At 34.1% G+C, this 17048-nt stretch overlaps 2 protein-coding genes across 4 annotated transcripts; one reads left to right on the top strand and one right to left on the bottom strand.

Annotated features, from left to right (window-relative positions):
- The first annotated feature begins 1666 nt into the window (after nucleotides 1-1666).
- On the top strand, nucleotides 1667-10408 carry LOC104776324 (uncharacterized). 3 transcript variants are annotated; one of them, XR_015590823.1, is made up of 11 exons: nucleotides 1676-2126; nucleotides 2794-2911; nucleotides 3121-3321; nucleotides 3424-3546; nucleotides 3656-3820; nucleotides 4074-7235; nucleotides 7309-8834; nucleotides 9141-9296; nucleotides 9481-9582; nucleotides 9664-9806; nucleotides 9924-10408. XR_015590823.1 is itself a non-coding variant. In XM_087501338.1 (10 exons), the coding sequence occupies exons 2-10, from the start codon at nucleotides 2834-2836 to the stop codon at nucleotides 10198-10200; spliced, it is 6006 nt and encodes a 2001-aa protein (XP_087357464.1). In that variant the 5' UTR covers nucleotides 1667-2126; nucleotides 2794-2833; the 3' UTR covers nucleotides 10201-10408. The 3 variants fall into 3 exon arrangements, 2 of the variants coding, with proteins under 2 accessions (XP_087357464.1, XP_087357470.1); XM_087501338.1 differs by having other exon boundaries at nucleotides 1667-2126; nucleotides 4074-8834; XM_087501344.1 differs by having other exon boundaries at nucleotides 1758-2126; nucleotides 3424-3520; nucleotides 4074-8834.
- A 4670-nt stretch (nucleotides 10409-15078) lies between these two features.
- On the bottom strand, nucleotides 15079-16911 carry LOC104776323 (membrane-anchored ubiquitin-fold protein 6). The gene is made up of 3 exons (XM_010500363.2): nucleotides 16243-16911; nucleotides 15619-15789; nucleotides 15079-15443 (listed from the first exon to the last, which is right to left on the bottom strand). Exons 1-3 carry the CDS (start codon nucleotides 16373-16375, stop codon nucleotides 15388-15390), a joined length of 360 nt encoding a protein of 119 aa, XP_010498665.1. The 5' UTR covers nucleotides 16376-16911; the 3' UTR covers nucleotides 15079-15387.
- Between the last annotated feature and the right edge of the window lie 137 nt (nucleotides 16912-17048).

The following is a 17048-nucleotide window of genomic DNA, read 5'->3' as shown; positions in this document are numbered from 1 at the left end:
GGTTAATTCAGATTTAATTTGGATAAGCTTGGTTATTTCGATTTTGCCTTTCTAATTGCTTTTTATCCATTTCTAAATTGATTTTTATCGATATTATGATAAAAATCAATTTAAGAGATATATAAATGATGATAATCTATAATCTATAATGTGTAGTGTTGTAAAATATAAGTTGTAATGATATTGCAATGTTCACCTAATTAATTGATCGGACATATCGTAAGCATAAGTCATAGTTTCATACATTACAAAAACTAAAAACATATAGTACTGAGCGTGGACATAATATGAGTCTTAAGTCATACATAGATAACACAAACTGAAAACAAACATCAAAAGAGACATAACATAATAAATCACACATATCAGTTGATAAAGACGAAAGACAAAAAATATCAACACACATGTATAGAACAAGAAAAAAAAGTGTATCTAGTTTTTTGTTCAAACTTCATACATAATTATATATCTTTATCTTACGCAAATGGCTCCAATTGCTGTTGTTTAATTCACACATAAATCATCACCAATAAAGATTCATAGTTTTATCTTACTCATAAATCAAAATCACTAAACCTCAACCAATAATAGAAAAAAACAATCAAACTAATATAATATAACAACAAGACAACAACAACTAATATTCTAAATTTCTAATACTCTATGACGTTTGATTAAGAGAATTAGAGAACTAAAGAAGATCAAAGTCAAAACTGTAATCTGTAATGTAGTAGAGAAAAAAAAAAGATGAAAAATCAAATAAATGAATCTCACCAAACAGAAGTTAAGCTGAGACTTAGAAGTCTGAGATGATGCAGAGACTAAGCTAAGAGCCTGAGAATGCAGAGACGAAATTAAATTGAAGCATACAGGAAGTAGAATCACTAGCCGTTTGTGTCGCGTAAAAACTAAAAAGAAAAGATGCGGAGAGAAGCTTGAAGAAGTGAAGTGAAGACTATTGTTTATTACTAGGTTTAATTAAGTTCGGTTAACCGATCGGTTTAGTGGAACCAAACCGAAATAACCGAGAACCGATTTTAGTTTTAGAAGCTTGCCGATCGGTTTAGCCCTAATAACCGAAACCGAACCGAATACCCAAACTTTCGGTTCGGTTCGGTACGGTTGCTTCGGTTGGTTTTTTTGTCCCAGTACTAGTCCTAGGTGATATAACCTCAAACTCTCATGATATTTGGATAAAAATTTGGAGCAAAATCTATACTTGTATAATAATAAAAATAAAATAAAAAATCTTTAAAAATCGTTTATGCTGTCATGGAGTGTGAAGTAAATCTTACGATATTAACCATTGACATCATTAACTTTTACTAGTAATGCTTTTTATTTTTATTTTTAATTAATGTGGTTATTAAAATTATTCTATACACATTTGTTTGATCATTAATCAGATTTATGTAAAAAATAATATTCGAATTGGTCACTCGCCTCCAAGCCTCCAAGGCTTCCAAAAAAATAAATACACCCTGACATAATAAATAAATAAAAAAATCTTCATTACTACTTCTATAATTAAAAAAAAATGGGACCATATGATAAAAAATAAAAAAATTAAATGAAAGCGAAATTAAGAATGATAATAGAGGGGCTTTGGCGGGATGTCTCTGTTCTTAATCAACCCTTTTTGTCTAAATACAAAACTTAAACCCTTGTCAACAACACATTACATACACTGACTACTACTAATTAAGTACTGTACTCTTTTCATTCTCTCATCTCCTACCGTTGTGATATTTCACCAAATCACCAACACTTAACAACAACAAAATCAATCAATAATCAAAAAAAAAAAAAAAAAAAACCTAACCTAATCTCCCTCTCTCTCTCTCTCTCCCTCCAAATCCCTAATTCTTGCCTTGAATCTCCTCTAGATCCGTTAATACAGTTTTAATTAATCCCCAATTTTGAAAATTCACAGACTTTATATTTTATTATTATTATTATTATTATTATTATTATCCGGAGAGATTCAGTAAGTGGGAAAAGCCTGGAGAAGAAGAAGAAGAAGAAGAAGAACAAGTGAGAGAGAGAGATTCTTCTTTCATTGGTCGGGCGTTTATTATTAGTTTGCTTCCGACATAAGTAGTACCCAATTCAGATCCGTTAACTAGGTAATGATCCATCCACTTCATCTCCATTTTATGCAATTAACCCAATCAAGATCAAAGCTTTCTTTGTTTTTGTTTTTATTGCTATTTTTTTTGTTTCAGCCATTATTAAAGAATTCACGACTTGATTTGTTGTTCTAGTGAGTAATTTTGTTCCCAGTGTTTGGGTGTTTCTTCGAGCTACTAAATCTGGAGAATGTGTTTGTTGATAGATAGTGGAACTTATTCTTAATTTGGCTAAGTAATGTGTCACTTGATTCGGATCTCTTACTCTCGATTGGAGGTGTTTACAAATTGGGTTATATAGTTTAAGGTTAGATTGGATCTGAGGGTTACTAACTAGCAAGTGTTTACTTTTAGATTTTTGTTTCTGTTTCGCTATTTTTTTTTTTTCATAAAAATCTCTTTGCTTTATTTCGGAATTGAGGGATCATTTGATAGTTTGTGGTGATTTAGTGGAATTAGCATCTGGAATCTTTCAAGGGCTGGAGTGACTTAGAAGATCTCGGCTTGCACTGTTTGGTTTCATTGTTCTAATCTTGTTTTTAAATTGTTCTATCTAGTATTTGTTCTTGCTAGGATTAAGGGCTGTAACTGAAACATATATATGAAGATGAACACGGAAAACGAAAATTGAGCTTGTTTGTTTCCATATTTGTGTTGCTTGCAGTTGCAGGTGAGACAGACTGTTTTGATTATTTTTTTGAGTAATGTCGAGACTGGCCAAATGGAAGCTGGAGAAAGCCAAAGTCAAAGTGGTCTTTCGATTGCAGTTTCACGCTACCCATGTAAGTCAAATAAACTAATAAGTCAGTATCTCTGTAAGCTTGAAATGTAATTCATTTACTTCTTATTGCTTTTTGCTTGTGTTCTTATGCTGTTGGTGTGAAACTTTGTATCTCGTGAGTAGTTTAGTTATAAAAGATGTTGATGGTGTGTGCTTGCTGAATGTGCACAGTGGTGATCTGATGGGTGTTTTGTTTTTCTTTCTTAAAAGGTTCCACAAGTGGGATGGGACAAACTCTTCATATCTTTCATTCCTGCTGACTCCGTAAAAGCTACAGCAAAGACAACAAAAGCGCTTGTGAGAAACGGAACTTGCAAGTGGGGTGATCCCATTTATGAAACTACAAGGCTACTTCAGGATACAAGGACCAAGCACTATGATGAAAAGCTTTATAAGATTGTTGTGGCTATGGTATCATTCTACTTTTTTTTCCTATCTTTTCTCTTCTTCTTTTTTTCTGACTTCTAATTTCAGAGTTAATTTATTCTTCCCTTTGCATTCTTATGAGATCAGGGTACTTCTAGATCTAGTATCCTTGGAGAGGCTATGATCAACCTTGCTGAATATGCTGACGCCTTAAAACCTTGTGCTGTGCCATTGCCCTTGCAAGGTTGTGATTCAGGAGCTATCTTACATGTATGGACCATTTAGTATCTATTCTCTGTTTCTCACGTTCCGATGAAGAAATAGACTTCTTTCTTAAGCTTATAGATTGGAATCTCAACATTTTTGTTTTTGTTTTCAGGTCACTATACAGCTTTTAACTTCAAAAACTGGTTTCAGAGAGTTCGAGCAGCAGAGAGAACTCAGTGAGAGGGGTCCATCAGCGACCCCTGACCATAGCAGTCCTGACGAGTCTTCTCGTGGCAGGATATCACCTTCTGATGAGACTCTTTTTCATGTTGATAAGGTTTGGTCTTCTTTTCCCATAATATCTTTATGAATGTGTTCTTTCAGGTTTTCACCCCAAAATTTACTTTGCTCTTGATGGATCCATGATTGTACAATATGCTTTCAAAAATATAATATCCTGATTTGTATGTAGTTTCATGGTCACCTTCTCATAGAACACAACTTTCAAACTAATTTGGTGTGAAGGTGTTGACACAACTTATATTCTTAAATATCATGTGAGGGTGTTGACACAATTTATTTATTTGCAGACAAATATAAGAGGGAGTTTCAAAGAAAAGTTCCGAGATAATTCTTTAGTTGAAGAAACTGTGGGGAAACATGACCTTGATTCAGGACTGGGATTTGATGTCTCTTCAAACACATCAGGGAGCCTAAGTGCAGAGAAACACGATATATCCAGCACGAATGAACTTGATAGCCTCAAAAGCGTGGTATCTGGAGATCTGAGTGGAGTTGCTCAGAGTCCGCTGAAAGAGAAAGACGGTCGTGAGTGGCAGCATAGCTGGGGTTCAGACTATCTTGGTAGGAATAGCGATTTGGGAAATGCTATAGAAGACAACAATAAGCTTAAAGGATTCTTGGACGACATGGAATCATCCATTAACGAGATTAAGATTGAAGTGAGTTCGCTACAGTGCCATGCAGATGATATAGGTTCCAAAGCTCAAGATTTTTCTCAGATACTTATATCAGAGATTGGTTCCGGGGATCATTTGGTCAGAGAAGTATCTGTGCTGAAATCAGAGTGCTCAAAGTTAAAAGAAGAGATGGAGCGTCTACGTAGCGTCAAATCACACATGCTATATAATAGCAAAGACCAAGATAATGTTCCACACAGTCTACAACTAAGATGGCTGCAGGGACTTTTAGTTGTAGAGGATAATATACGAGAAATACAAAACAAAGTTAGCTATGGCTACCATGACAGAGACTTAAGAGTGTTCCTCTCAGACTTTGAGTCTCTGCTTGGAGTTCTACAGGATTTTAAAAGGCAGATTGGCCAGCCTATATCTCACTTCAGCACAATACCATCTGAGAAAATTACCACGACCGATAAGAAAGAGAGAGGCGTGTCAAAAGCAGAGCATTTAGTATCAGGTTCCGAGTTGGACACTGATATTTATCAACCAGAACTCGATCCACTTCAATATCTTGGTATGCCTGATCTTACTTCTCGTGAACCCAATTCAGCAGAATCTGTTAGTGCCATGAGAGATAAGATACTCGAGCTTGTACGAGGGCTCGACGAGTCTAAAGCTGAACGTGATAGCCTTACCAAGAAAATGGATCAGATGGAATGCTATTATGAATCTCTGGTCCAGGAGCTTGAGGAAACTCAAAGGCAGTTGCTAGTAGAGTTACAGAGTCTAAGGACTGAACATTCCACGTGCGTCTATAGTATCTCTGGTGGGAAGGCTGAGATGGAAACGTTGCGCCAAGATATGAATGAGCAAACACTACGATTTTGTGAGGAGAAGAAAGCTTTAGACTCTTTGAATGAAGAACTGGATAAACGAGCTATGGCTGCAGAGGCAGCACTTAAAAGGGCCCGCTTAAATTATTCTATTGCTGTCAACCATCTACAGAAGGATCTTGAATTGCTTTCATCCCAGGTCGTATCTATGTTTGAGACCAATGAGAACCTCATTAAGCAAGCTTTTCCAGACCCTCCACAAAGCCTTCACGAATGCATCCTGTCAACAGATGATTCAAAGCCTGAGAAACAGGAAGTTCGAGATGTAAAACTCACACAGTTTCAGAATGAGAAAAAGGGGATGAAGGAACACCCCATAAAAGGTGATATTCTTCTAGAAGATTTGAAGAGATCTCTTTATGTGCAAGAAAGCCTATATCAAAAAGTTGAAGAAGAACTCTATGAGATGCACTCAAGGAACTTATATCTGGAAGTATTCTCGAACATTCTACGGGAAATTTTTATTGAAGCAAGTGTTGACATAAGGATCATGAAAGCGAAAATTGATGAACTAGGATGGCAGCTGGAGCTTTCAACAGAGGCCAAGGAAATGTTGAAGCAGAGGCTGGATATTACTTTGGACGAGGTTTGCTCCCTGGAGGAGGAGAAAACCACATGCATTGCCAAATGGAATTCTGTAGCTATGCAGAATCAAATTGTAGAAGCAAGTTTGCAGAATATTACTCAGGAGAACCTTATCCTTCTGCAAAAGATTGATGAACTTGAATCTCCAGTGTTGCAGTCCAAGAATTGGAAGACCATTTATGAGACATGCATTTGTGAGAAAAAAGAGCTTACAGGGCTTATGGAGAAAGAAGCGCTGGAAAAAAATCATTTTCAGACAAGGCTTGCTGCTGTGCAGGCTGAGTTTGATTCTGTGAGAGGTAAGCTTGATGATCTGGTCACAGCAAATGAAAATCTACAGCAAAACTTTAGTAGTCTGAAAGACAAGTTGAGAAACACGTTAGGCTGCTACAATGAAAAACTTGTTTCGTTGCCCCTGTGGGAAGAGGGAGTGGATCTTGATTTGGAGTCCCATGATTTAACAGAGCAGCTTGATAAATTCCTGTGTAAGATATGTGAAAAATGTTTCGTACTTATATCAGAGAACAATGATCTGATGAAAGAAAAATCCAAGGCAGAGTCATATGTAAGGGATGCTGAGTCTGATGTTATGAAGCTCAAGCAGAAGCATGAGAATGATGTACATTTTCTGGTCACTAAACTAGAAGCTTCCACTGCCCTCCTCCGGAGACTTCAGTTGGAAACTGAGTCTATCATGGACAAAATGAAGGTTATTACTGAAGCTGAACAAAACTATGAGAGCCGTCACATGGAATTTCTTTCTCGTCTTGGCTATTTTGAGAATGAAATGCATCTGCTTGTTACCAAGAATGAGGGACTTGGTCAAGAGATTAGTGAATTAAGCTCTGTAGCTGTTGAACATGGAAGAACTAAGCTGCTTGTGGAAGAACTGGCTGAGGAAAAAAAACGTGTTCTCGATTCTCTTCAGGATAAATCTCAGGAAACGCTGGGTCTTGTGCGTGAGCTTGAAAATTTAAAGACAACATGTGACCACGAGTTGGGACTTGAAAAAAGCTTGAGGCAGGAACTAGAAATTAAAATGGAAGATCTTACGTCGCAGTTGCTTGTGAAAAGTTCCAAATTGATGAGTTTTGATGAGCAAAGCTCTGAGTTGGTCCGTCTTAAGCAAATGGTGTCCGATCTGGAGCTGGAGAAGGAAACTCACGCTCTTTGTCTAACAAAATATGGAACATCTCTGAGAAGCTTGAATCGTGATTCATCATATATTTCCGATTTGGAATCTCAGTTACTTGAAATGATGGAATTTTCAGTAGCAGCAGATATCCAGGTTATTTTCACAAGAACTGAATGGGAGACTTATGCTGAAAAGCTCCACAAGGAACATTGTGAGGTACTGAATGCGTTCAATGACTCTCGTAATATAGGAGCTCAGCATATGAATGTTAATATAAAGTTGTTGGCAGATCTCGACTCTGTAAAATCAGTACTGAAAATGGAGAGAAGTTTGAGAGACAACTTAGACAGCAGAGTTGAAGAACTCGCCTCTGAGTTAGATGAAAAGCATTTGTTGTTGGAGAACTTTGATTTGCAAAAATCTCAAGTGGAACTTTTGGAGAAGATGGTAGCTGAGCTGGAATCTGAAAAGTCTTTTCAACGTTTAGAGTATGTCAGAAATGCTCATCGAGAGTCTTCTTTTATAGAAGAACTTTATCAATGTTTAGTGGCTGCAGATGTTCAGCTTACTTTTACAAAGATCCAGTCTGAGATCTGTATTAATGACCTTGGAGAACAACTTAGCTGCTGCTCTAAGAGCCACCTTGAGTTTCAAAAGAAGCACACTGATGTGGAATCTGCCCTTAACCACTGTCTAGTCAACGAAACGCGGTATATGGAAGAAAATAATCAGTTATTGATTAGTCTTGAAGTCTTAAACTCTGAACTAGAGTCTTCCATGACTAAGAATAGAGCTCTTGCTGATAGAAATCATGAAATGTCAGTGGAACTCAAAGAGCACGCAACTAGGGATGAGAATGCAGAAAGAAGTTCCTCTGAGAGAAACTTATGTGCTGATGAGGTCGAACAGTTGAAATCTTTGTTGGTTGTGCATGAAGAAGAAATAGAAAATTTGACGGTGTTAAAGGCTGAGGCGGAAATTACTGTTGAGATACTAAAAGACAAACTAACTGGGCTGTGTGGAAAAGGTGCCAGTGAGCTTGAAACACTGAAAAATAGGTGCAGTGATCTGACTCAGAAGCTCTCTGAGCAGATTTTAAAAACAGAGGAGTTCAAAAGCTTGTCCAATCATTTGAAAGAGCTTAAGGACAATGCTGAAGCTGAATGCAATCGTGCCCGTGAAAAGGCCGACTATAAAGCCCCGCTAACTCCACAGCAGGAGTCATTGAGAATCATTTTCATCAAAGAACAGTATGAAACCAAGCTGCAGGAACTTCAATATCAACTGACCATGTCCAAGAAGCATGGTGAGGAGATTCTGATGAAATTACAAGATGCCATTGATGAGAATGAAGCAAGGAAAAAGGCAGAATCTAGCCATTTTAAGAGAACTAAAGAGCTCGGAGATAAAATATTGGAATTGGAGGCTGATCGACAATCTGTTATCCATGATAAACGTGAGAAAATGACAGATTATGACATGATGAAGGCTGAGCTGGATTGTTCATTATTAAGTCTTGAGTGGTGCAAAGAAGAAAAACAGAGGCTTGAAGCTCTTCTGCAGCAATGCAAAGAGGAAAACTTGAAAATGGCCAAAGAATTAGAATCATTGAGAGAACTAGTACAACGTTACAGCTCTCATAAAAATATTGAGAGGGGAGAACATGATAGATTGAGCATGGATGATCGTGTATCAGAGTTGGCTGATAAGAATATATCTGCATTGTCTTCAGGCGACTTGATGAACCACGAGCAAAGGGATGGTGCTTGTTTTGTTCCCACAGTGGGAACCATCAGTCCCAGGTCAAACATTGAGGTAACTATCAGGTCAAACTAGCAGTTATTTGGAAGTTAGATTTCTTCAAGTTCATGGTATCATTAAAATTAGTTCTGCTCCAACCAGTCATGTTAAAGTTCTGCTCCATCTTTATGAAATGTTATGCGTAACTAGTTTACGTGATTAATCTACTACGTATTTCGATGTAATCTGTAAATATTTCCCTAGTTACATATTAGGCATATTGTTTTCTGTGACTCAATGGGAAAGAAGGTGCTGCTATGATTAGTTGTTTATTATGCTTATTATATTTACACCTTTTAATGTATGTTTATTGTTCATCAGGGTGCTATTCAATTGAGCAATGTAAACGGAAACGGAGACCAATTACCTTCTGGAGAAGCAATGGTGCTGGACAAAAGTGAAGAAAGCCTTGCTTTGATCAATAATAATTTCAGGGCAGAGACTTTGAGGTCTAGCATGGATCACTTGAACAATGAGGTAATATTTGGATTGCTGGTTAAAATTTCTAATGAGTGGAGTTAAAATTATTGGATGTATTAATATCTGACTTTGGTTGGATTGGATTGCAATTTTTTATTTCACAATGTCTACTTGTTGGTTAGTATCTGCAGAACAATTTTATGTTTGTGACACTGGATCATTTCTTTTGTCTTCTTTACAGCTAGAACGGATGAAGAATGAGAATCTGCTTCAACCTCAAGATGACAATGATTCAGACGCCAGATTTCCGGGTTTGGAACAGGAGCTTATACAATTGCGTCAGGTGCGGATGTTTACCTTTTAGAGATTGTAATATATATTGAAGCATGTGTGTCCAGAAGTCTTATGATCATCTTTCCAACAGGCAAAAGAAGAACTGCAAAGTATCTTCCCTCTATCTCATGAGAACTTCAGTTGCGGAAACGCATTGGAAAGGGTTCTTGCACTGGAGATAGAACTTGCTGAAGCATTGCGTGGAAAGAAAAAATCAACCATCCATTTCCAGAGGTACATGAATCCAAGATTCTGTTATTTATTTTCGCCTTTGTAAAACCAAGATACTGCAGGAACGAGTCAAACTCTATACTAGACGTTGAACTTATTCCTTTTTGCCTCAATTTGCAGCTCTTTCTTGAAGCAACACACCGATGACGAAGCAATCTTCCAGAGTTTCAGAGACATAAACAATCTAATTGAAGAAATGCTGGAGACCAAAGGCCGGTATTCATCTATGGAGACAGAGCTTAGGGAAATGCATGACCGTTATTCTCAGCTAAGCCTCAAGTTTGCAGAGGTTGAAGGGGAGAGACAAAAGCTCATGATGACTCTGAAGAACGTTAGGGCATCAAAGAAGGCTATGCTCTTGAACCGCTCATCGTCAGCAACTCTTGGTGAACATTAATGCACAGATGTTACTTACTATGTATATAAGTTCCAAGAATGTTGAATAAGTCCAAGTTCTAACAGTGGTCTCGAGTTATAGATAGCTTAATATAATTGTTCTTTATTCAAGATATGGGGGATCTCGAAGTCATGTATCTCTTCTCTGTATTGTATAGAAAACCCCATATTCTTTAGTTAAATGAATGAAAAGCGTAGTTGAGAACACAGATATAGTGGCATGGCTTCTTCATTACTAGTAAAACTTCTGTTATTTCACTGTTGTTGAATATATTTGTATAATATATCAAACCAGACAGTGGTCTCAAGTTATAGATAGCTTAATAATATAAAGGCAGAGGCGGAACCTACAGTTGAGATACTAAAAGATATACTAACTGGGCTGTGTGGAAAAGGTGCGAGTGAGCTTGAAACACTGAAAAATAGGTGCAATGGCCTCACTCAGAAGCTCTCTGAGCAGATTTGGAAATCAGCGGAGTTCAACAGGTTGTCCAATCATTTGAAAGAGGTGAAGGAATGATGAAGCTGAGTGTAATCGTTCCCGTGAAAAGACATCGTCGTTGAGAATCATTTTCATTAAAGAACAGTATGAAACCAAGCTGCAGGGACTTCAATATCAAATGACCATGTCCAAGAAGCATAGTGAGGAGATTCTGATGAAATTACAAGATGCCATTGATGGGAACGAAGCAAGGAAAAAGGCAGAATCCAGCCATGCATTTACAGAAAACTAAAGAGTTTGGAGATAAAATATAGTGATGTGTATCGTTTAGAAACCCCATATTATACACAGATATAATGTTATCTTACTGTTGTTGAAAATATTTGCATATTATATCAAACCAAGAGCATTGAGCAGTATCTAAAATATGAAAAACAGAACATTTACACCTCTTCACGGAATCTTGTTGAGCTGAGATAATTTTTCCAAACAACTTGAACTCTTCAATATTTCTTTTGTGTGTAGACGTTGTAGAGACTGTGAGAGTACATGGCTGAATTTCCCAACAGTTTTCCTCTTCCTCAGCATATGCGTCCTCCAATTGCCATAAGATCTAGATTGACAAATGGATCGCAACATGATGATTTATTTATATATAGCAGACGTTGCAACAAGTGGAAAACATGCATAATCATTGGTTACCTTGAGATGCTTCTAAGGAAAGCTAGTATCTTCCCGTATGTAGGTTACTAAACCAAGCTTACTAGTCCTTTCGACTACACCTTTGTAATACACTACAACTTCGTCATAATTTTAGACATTCTTTATTTGTACTTCTCTTTTAATATTATAATTTTAAGTCATGACTCATCAACATTTACCAATAATCCATCTTTGTATTAAAAAGATTGATTTTGTAGAGTTTTTGTACAAATTAAAAAAATATATATTTAGTTATAAATGCATTATTTATTTATGGCTCATAATTATTAACCAATAGTTTTTATTAACATTAATTGATAAAAATTTATAATTTTTTTTTTATTTGACTATCTTAAAACACTAGATATTGACCTGTGATACACTACGGGCTATATTTTTTCTTTAGAAAGGCAAAATAAAATTGATTTATTATATTAACTATATATGTAAATGATATCTTTTGTATTTTTTAAATCTACTATAGTTTTACATCTATATATTATGTAGTGTATAATTTCTATTGTATGCATGTAATGGTTTATATGTAGTGTATAATTTCCATAGTCTACATGAAGTTTAATCGGAAATCTCGGCTGTTATTATTGTCTATGGTAAATCAATTGTAATTAACGTTTAGTATATTTTTTTTATAGAGAATGGATTAATTAAATATAAAAATATTTAATGCTAATGGGTATTGGTCCAATATTTTTGGAAATTTGAATAGGAGAAAATATTCTTCGATTAGATTCCAAATTTAATATTATTTAAAGTAAAATATAATTTTAAAATTTAGTGCCAATGACATTAATTGGTATGAACTTAGATTCATAAATGTATCGAAAAATGTATATATAGATGTTGGATGCAATTGTATAATTTAAACATGTTGGACAGCGAAGTTTGGTGCGTTCTTGAGAGTGCCTGCCCGTTACTTCTTTAAAATGACGAGTGTTAGCATTTGTAAACCAACTTTATAATTTAATTCAGTTTCTGGTTTGGTAGTTCCGAACCAATCGATTACTAGTATTCTTCTCAATTCATTTTATTTTAGGTTGGGAGATTTGATTGTAATATTGTGGTTCTGAATTACTAACTGTAATTGTAATATGATTTAGCATGTATTATTATTAAAAAAAACTACTAATTTAACGTTATTACTAATTGTAATATATGATTTAGCATGAATTACTAATTGTAATATGATTTAGCATGTATCATTATACTAGATTTTAACCCGCGTTACACCGCGTGCATATAATATATATATATATATATATATATATTAGTTAAATATTAGATGTTTTTTAAATAAAGAAATAACTAAATTTCCCGACAGTTTGTGCGGCTGAATGTTTATATTAATTTTTAACTCACAATATACTTTATGATCATTTTGTTTGTTATATTTAGTTTGTTTTGTTTAGTGTTTAAGATTCTATTTTGATTTTTAATTATTATAACAAAATATTAGGGATCTAATTACATAGTACGTCATTTATACGCTATGATTAAGTCACATTTTCCTAATAATTTATTTATTTTACACAATCTTAGTTGAATCAACTTTATTTTTTATATGTAAATTCTAATATTAATAGTGTTGACAAATAATAAAATGAGGATTTAACCCTTGTTAGCACAAATTTATTAAAATTTTATTAATTCCAACATCTCTTCTTTATAACTCATCTACTATATAACCATATTATATAGTATTCTTAAAAAATTGTAATTTTACATATTGGTAATATTTTAAAATTTCATTAAGTTATATTTTTAATATTTAAATAAATGTGAATCGAAGTTCTTTTTATATTAAGAATCAAAACTCAGATGTTTTGAAAAACAAAATAGGAATCAAATTGTTGTTTTCTTTGATTGTAAATAATTTAGAGATAGAGTATCTTCAATACAAAATTAAAAGTGTGGTTAAATATACCAGATATTCGGTTTCCATATTGATTATGCTGTATTTTATTAGTTGGAATGTGGTATGTAAAATATTTAGGAAACAAAATATGAAGTAATGTTATTTTTGGAAAAATTTTAGGGATTAATTTTGTAAATAAGGCCCTGATTGGTAAAAAACTTTTAAGACTTTAAAAAAATTAAAGCTTTGACATCCATTTATTTACCAATCAGACTTTTTTTTACTTTTATTTTTTCTTAAAGCTTTGTAAGTCACTTTTTTTTCCTTCTTTGTTTTCCCAGATTTTTTAAAGCCTGATAAAATTAAACAAATATAAAATTTTAATTTTTTCTCTTCCCATTATACTTAAAAGCTCTCTAAAAGATTATATTTAACTCTTACATAAATTATTTTTACACATTAATTATTCTTATTTTTTTCTCCTTCTTTTAAGATCCATTTCAATAATAATTATTTTTCTTTTCATTATCATCAGTTTAATATATTTTAATAATAAAAGTAACAGCTTCAGTTTTAAAAGTATTTGTTACCAATCAAATTTTAACAGTTAAAGTTTTTACAGTCAAAGCATCTACAGTCAAATTCTCTATAGCTAAAATTTTAAAGTTAAAGTCTTTACAGTCATAAATAACAGCCGTTACCAAACGGGGCCTAAGTACAAATAAAAGGGTAGAACCCAAAATGTATTTAAAAAATGTATATATAGATTATAAATAACTACTAACTGTGAAATGGTAAAAGAACTCGAGACCCAAGAGCGTGACTGCGTGAGTTTGGCAACACCAGATTTCAGTAGCTCTACCAAAAGAGAATTAATATCTACACAATAACACCAATACAAAATAGTATGGATCTGAAACATATTTTCTTCTAATGATAAAATACTTTTGTGGTTATTACGGCAAAACATCACTATAGGATGGGATTTAATTTTGAAGAATTACATCTGAATTTCGTTAGCATAAATGCATGATAAAAATATTAATTATTAGTTGACAACAATGAAATAAGATCAAAGAAAATAATGTAAATTTCTCTTCGTTCTGAATCGTGGTTGACTACCTGTGTAATGTATTGTTGTTGTTGACAAATAAAAAATAATAATGAAAAAAAAATTCTTTTGTAAAAAATATTATATTTCGAAGGAGAAAAATAATAATTCTAGTTTCTCTACATAATTATTGAATAGCATGTCAATATGATGTACTGTATATAGCTTTTATATATGTATGTGCATTTTCCAGATTGTGCATTTTTATTTTATATTACCTTCAAGTTCAATCCTCCTATCCCGATGGAAGTGCATGCCCTGTATTTCGAGTATAGGCGATCATTGGAAGACCGGTCGATATTTGGAGAGGATATGTCATTTGATGACAGAACTATTGAAGTCTCATTTGATGGTAGAACCATTGATGACATCCGGTGTACACCGGCATGTAAGTTTGCGGTTGAGTCTTTGCCAAGGAAAGTATACGAGAACAAGACATGTGCACAATATGTTTTGATCCATTTTAAATGGGAGAAAGAATCGTGACCTTACCCTGTGGACACGAATTTGACGATGGCTGTCTCCTCGAGTGGTTTGCCAACAGTCAAGTTTGTCCATTGTGCCGTTTCAAGTACACCATGTGGAAAATATAGATGAGCTATAGTACTTAGGTGACACGAGCCATAGAATTTGAATCATTGTTTAAGAGTTTTAAAAGTAGAGTTTTTAATAAATTTGATTTTTTTTTTTTTTTTAATTATGTTTTGAGTTCTTTTCTATCTCTTATTCTTAAAACATCTTTTTCTTATAATTCTGAAAACAAATCACTTCGAACATTATAACTTATACGAAAAACCATCCTTCAAGAATCGTAGTACATTTTGTGGAGCCATTTTTGACAGAAAAAACAAATGAAAAATAAATTAACAACCACACACACATGGAACCAAATTCTTTAATGAAGATCATTTGTTTTCTATGTCTATGCCAATCATTTTGTACTGAAGGAAGGAACTTCTCAAAGCTTGTTTGAAGCTACAGAAGCTGTTCCATGGAGCATCATCAACCAATGCCATTATCATGAAGGATATAAATTCTCTATGATCCAATTTACTTGCAGCTACAAAATGGTGCACATGCAGCGATTCTTAATCGGTGGATCATTCTGCAGCTTTTCTGAAAAAAAAGACAGAAAGATTTCAGACAATGAGATGATATGACCATGATCTATCAAATAAGAGTAATTAGCAGCAAAACCTATGGGAATATACATAGAAATAGGAATCTGAAAACCATAACTGCAAGCGACTACAGACTCAGGGGAAACATATTGTTGTATGGGAAAATTTACCGGTCTTTTTGTCTAGCGAAGGAGGGCGAAGAACAACATGCATAGTGATGATCATTCCAGGAAGTTCCCCAACCGGAAGCCTGGATTCCGCAAGTGTCCTGTTGTTCTCCAGTATTTTCCCGGCATTGATGAGCTTCACATCATTTACACTTTTTGGAGTATTTTCTTTATCTGTCAAAATAGTAAAAACACTTGAATATGCAGCACTTCCAACACAACCTTTTAAGTAGTAGAAAACCACAGCACAGAAGATTGTAAAATGCAACAACATATCCCAAATAAGGCCAAAACACACACACAAAAATCCATGAATAAAAATACAATGTGAGACATTCATCAATCTCAAACTAGTTTTATTAGCCAAAAATCAGTTGCTAGAGTAGCTTTATACAACAACACCTAAACCTTTCACCTTTATCTTTAAAATTCTCATTACTTTACAAAGTTCAGTACCTAGACTAGCCCAATCATTATCCATTAGACAACTGCAGAAACAAAAATCGAAGAAGACAAAAACTGTATACAATAAAAACCCCCAATGGAAAAGGCAGAAACTTTAAACCAAGTAACCATCAAACAATCAAATCAAACATCAAAAACGTGAAGATAAGATTAATTTAATACCTTTAGGCCATAGAGAAATGATCTTCTCTTTAAGAGAGGAAACAGTCATAGATTGATCAAACTTGCTCGGACCTATATCAGTACCATCTGCGAGTCTAAACTTGATTTCTACCCAATCTTCATCACCAGCCATCTCCTTTCAATTTTTTCCCAAGAAAACAAAAAAAAAAAAAAAAAAAAAAAACACTCTAAATCAAAGAGAGAAATTTCAAAATTCTTCTCTGAGGAAAACCATCGAACACTTTACAGGATTGTTCCACCAACCCCAATTACAAAACCCAAATCATGAAATTTAACAAAAACCCCAAATCAATTCTCTTGGAGAATTTCAAATCCCCGTTGCTCAAAAGCACGAAACCGACGCGCCAAATCCAAAAAAAAAAAAAAAATTGAATCTTTTGACTATATCGACGACGCTTGTTACAAGAAGGATCAAACCGTTCTTAAGCAGAACAGATCCAAATTATAATTAAAAAAAAAAAAAAGGAGAGAAATTTATGAGGAAGAAGAAGAAGAAGAAGAAGAAGAAGAAGAGACACTTTGGTTGAAAGGCTCTGTATTTGAGCAACAAGAAGCAAAAAAAAACACACACAAACAATTTCGGAATTTTTTAATTTTTTTTTGTTTTTGGGTTCAGATTCTTTTCTATAATCTTTACCTGAAATCCTCAATTTGACGTTTCTACCCTTACATATTCCTCCATTAATATATCATCAAATAAAGTTGACTTTACTAATCAAACAAATTTCTTTAAATCTTTAGACTTGTGAGTTATATATAAAACTTAAGATTGTTTTGAAGGTGAT

The sequence above is a fragment of the Camelina sativa genome, chromosome 3 (assembly GCF_030686135.1).
Source record: "Camelina sativa cultivar CO46 ecotype springtype chromosome 3, ASM3068613v1".
Taxonomy (NCBI): Eukaryota; Viridiplantae; Streptophyta; class Magnoliopsida; order Brassicales; family Brassicaceae; genus Camelina; species Camelina sativa.
This window is presented reverse-complemented; position numbering and strand designations above follow the sequence as displayed.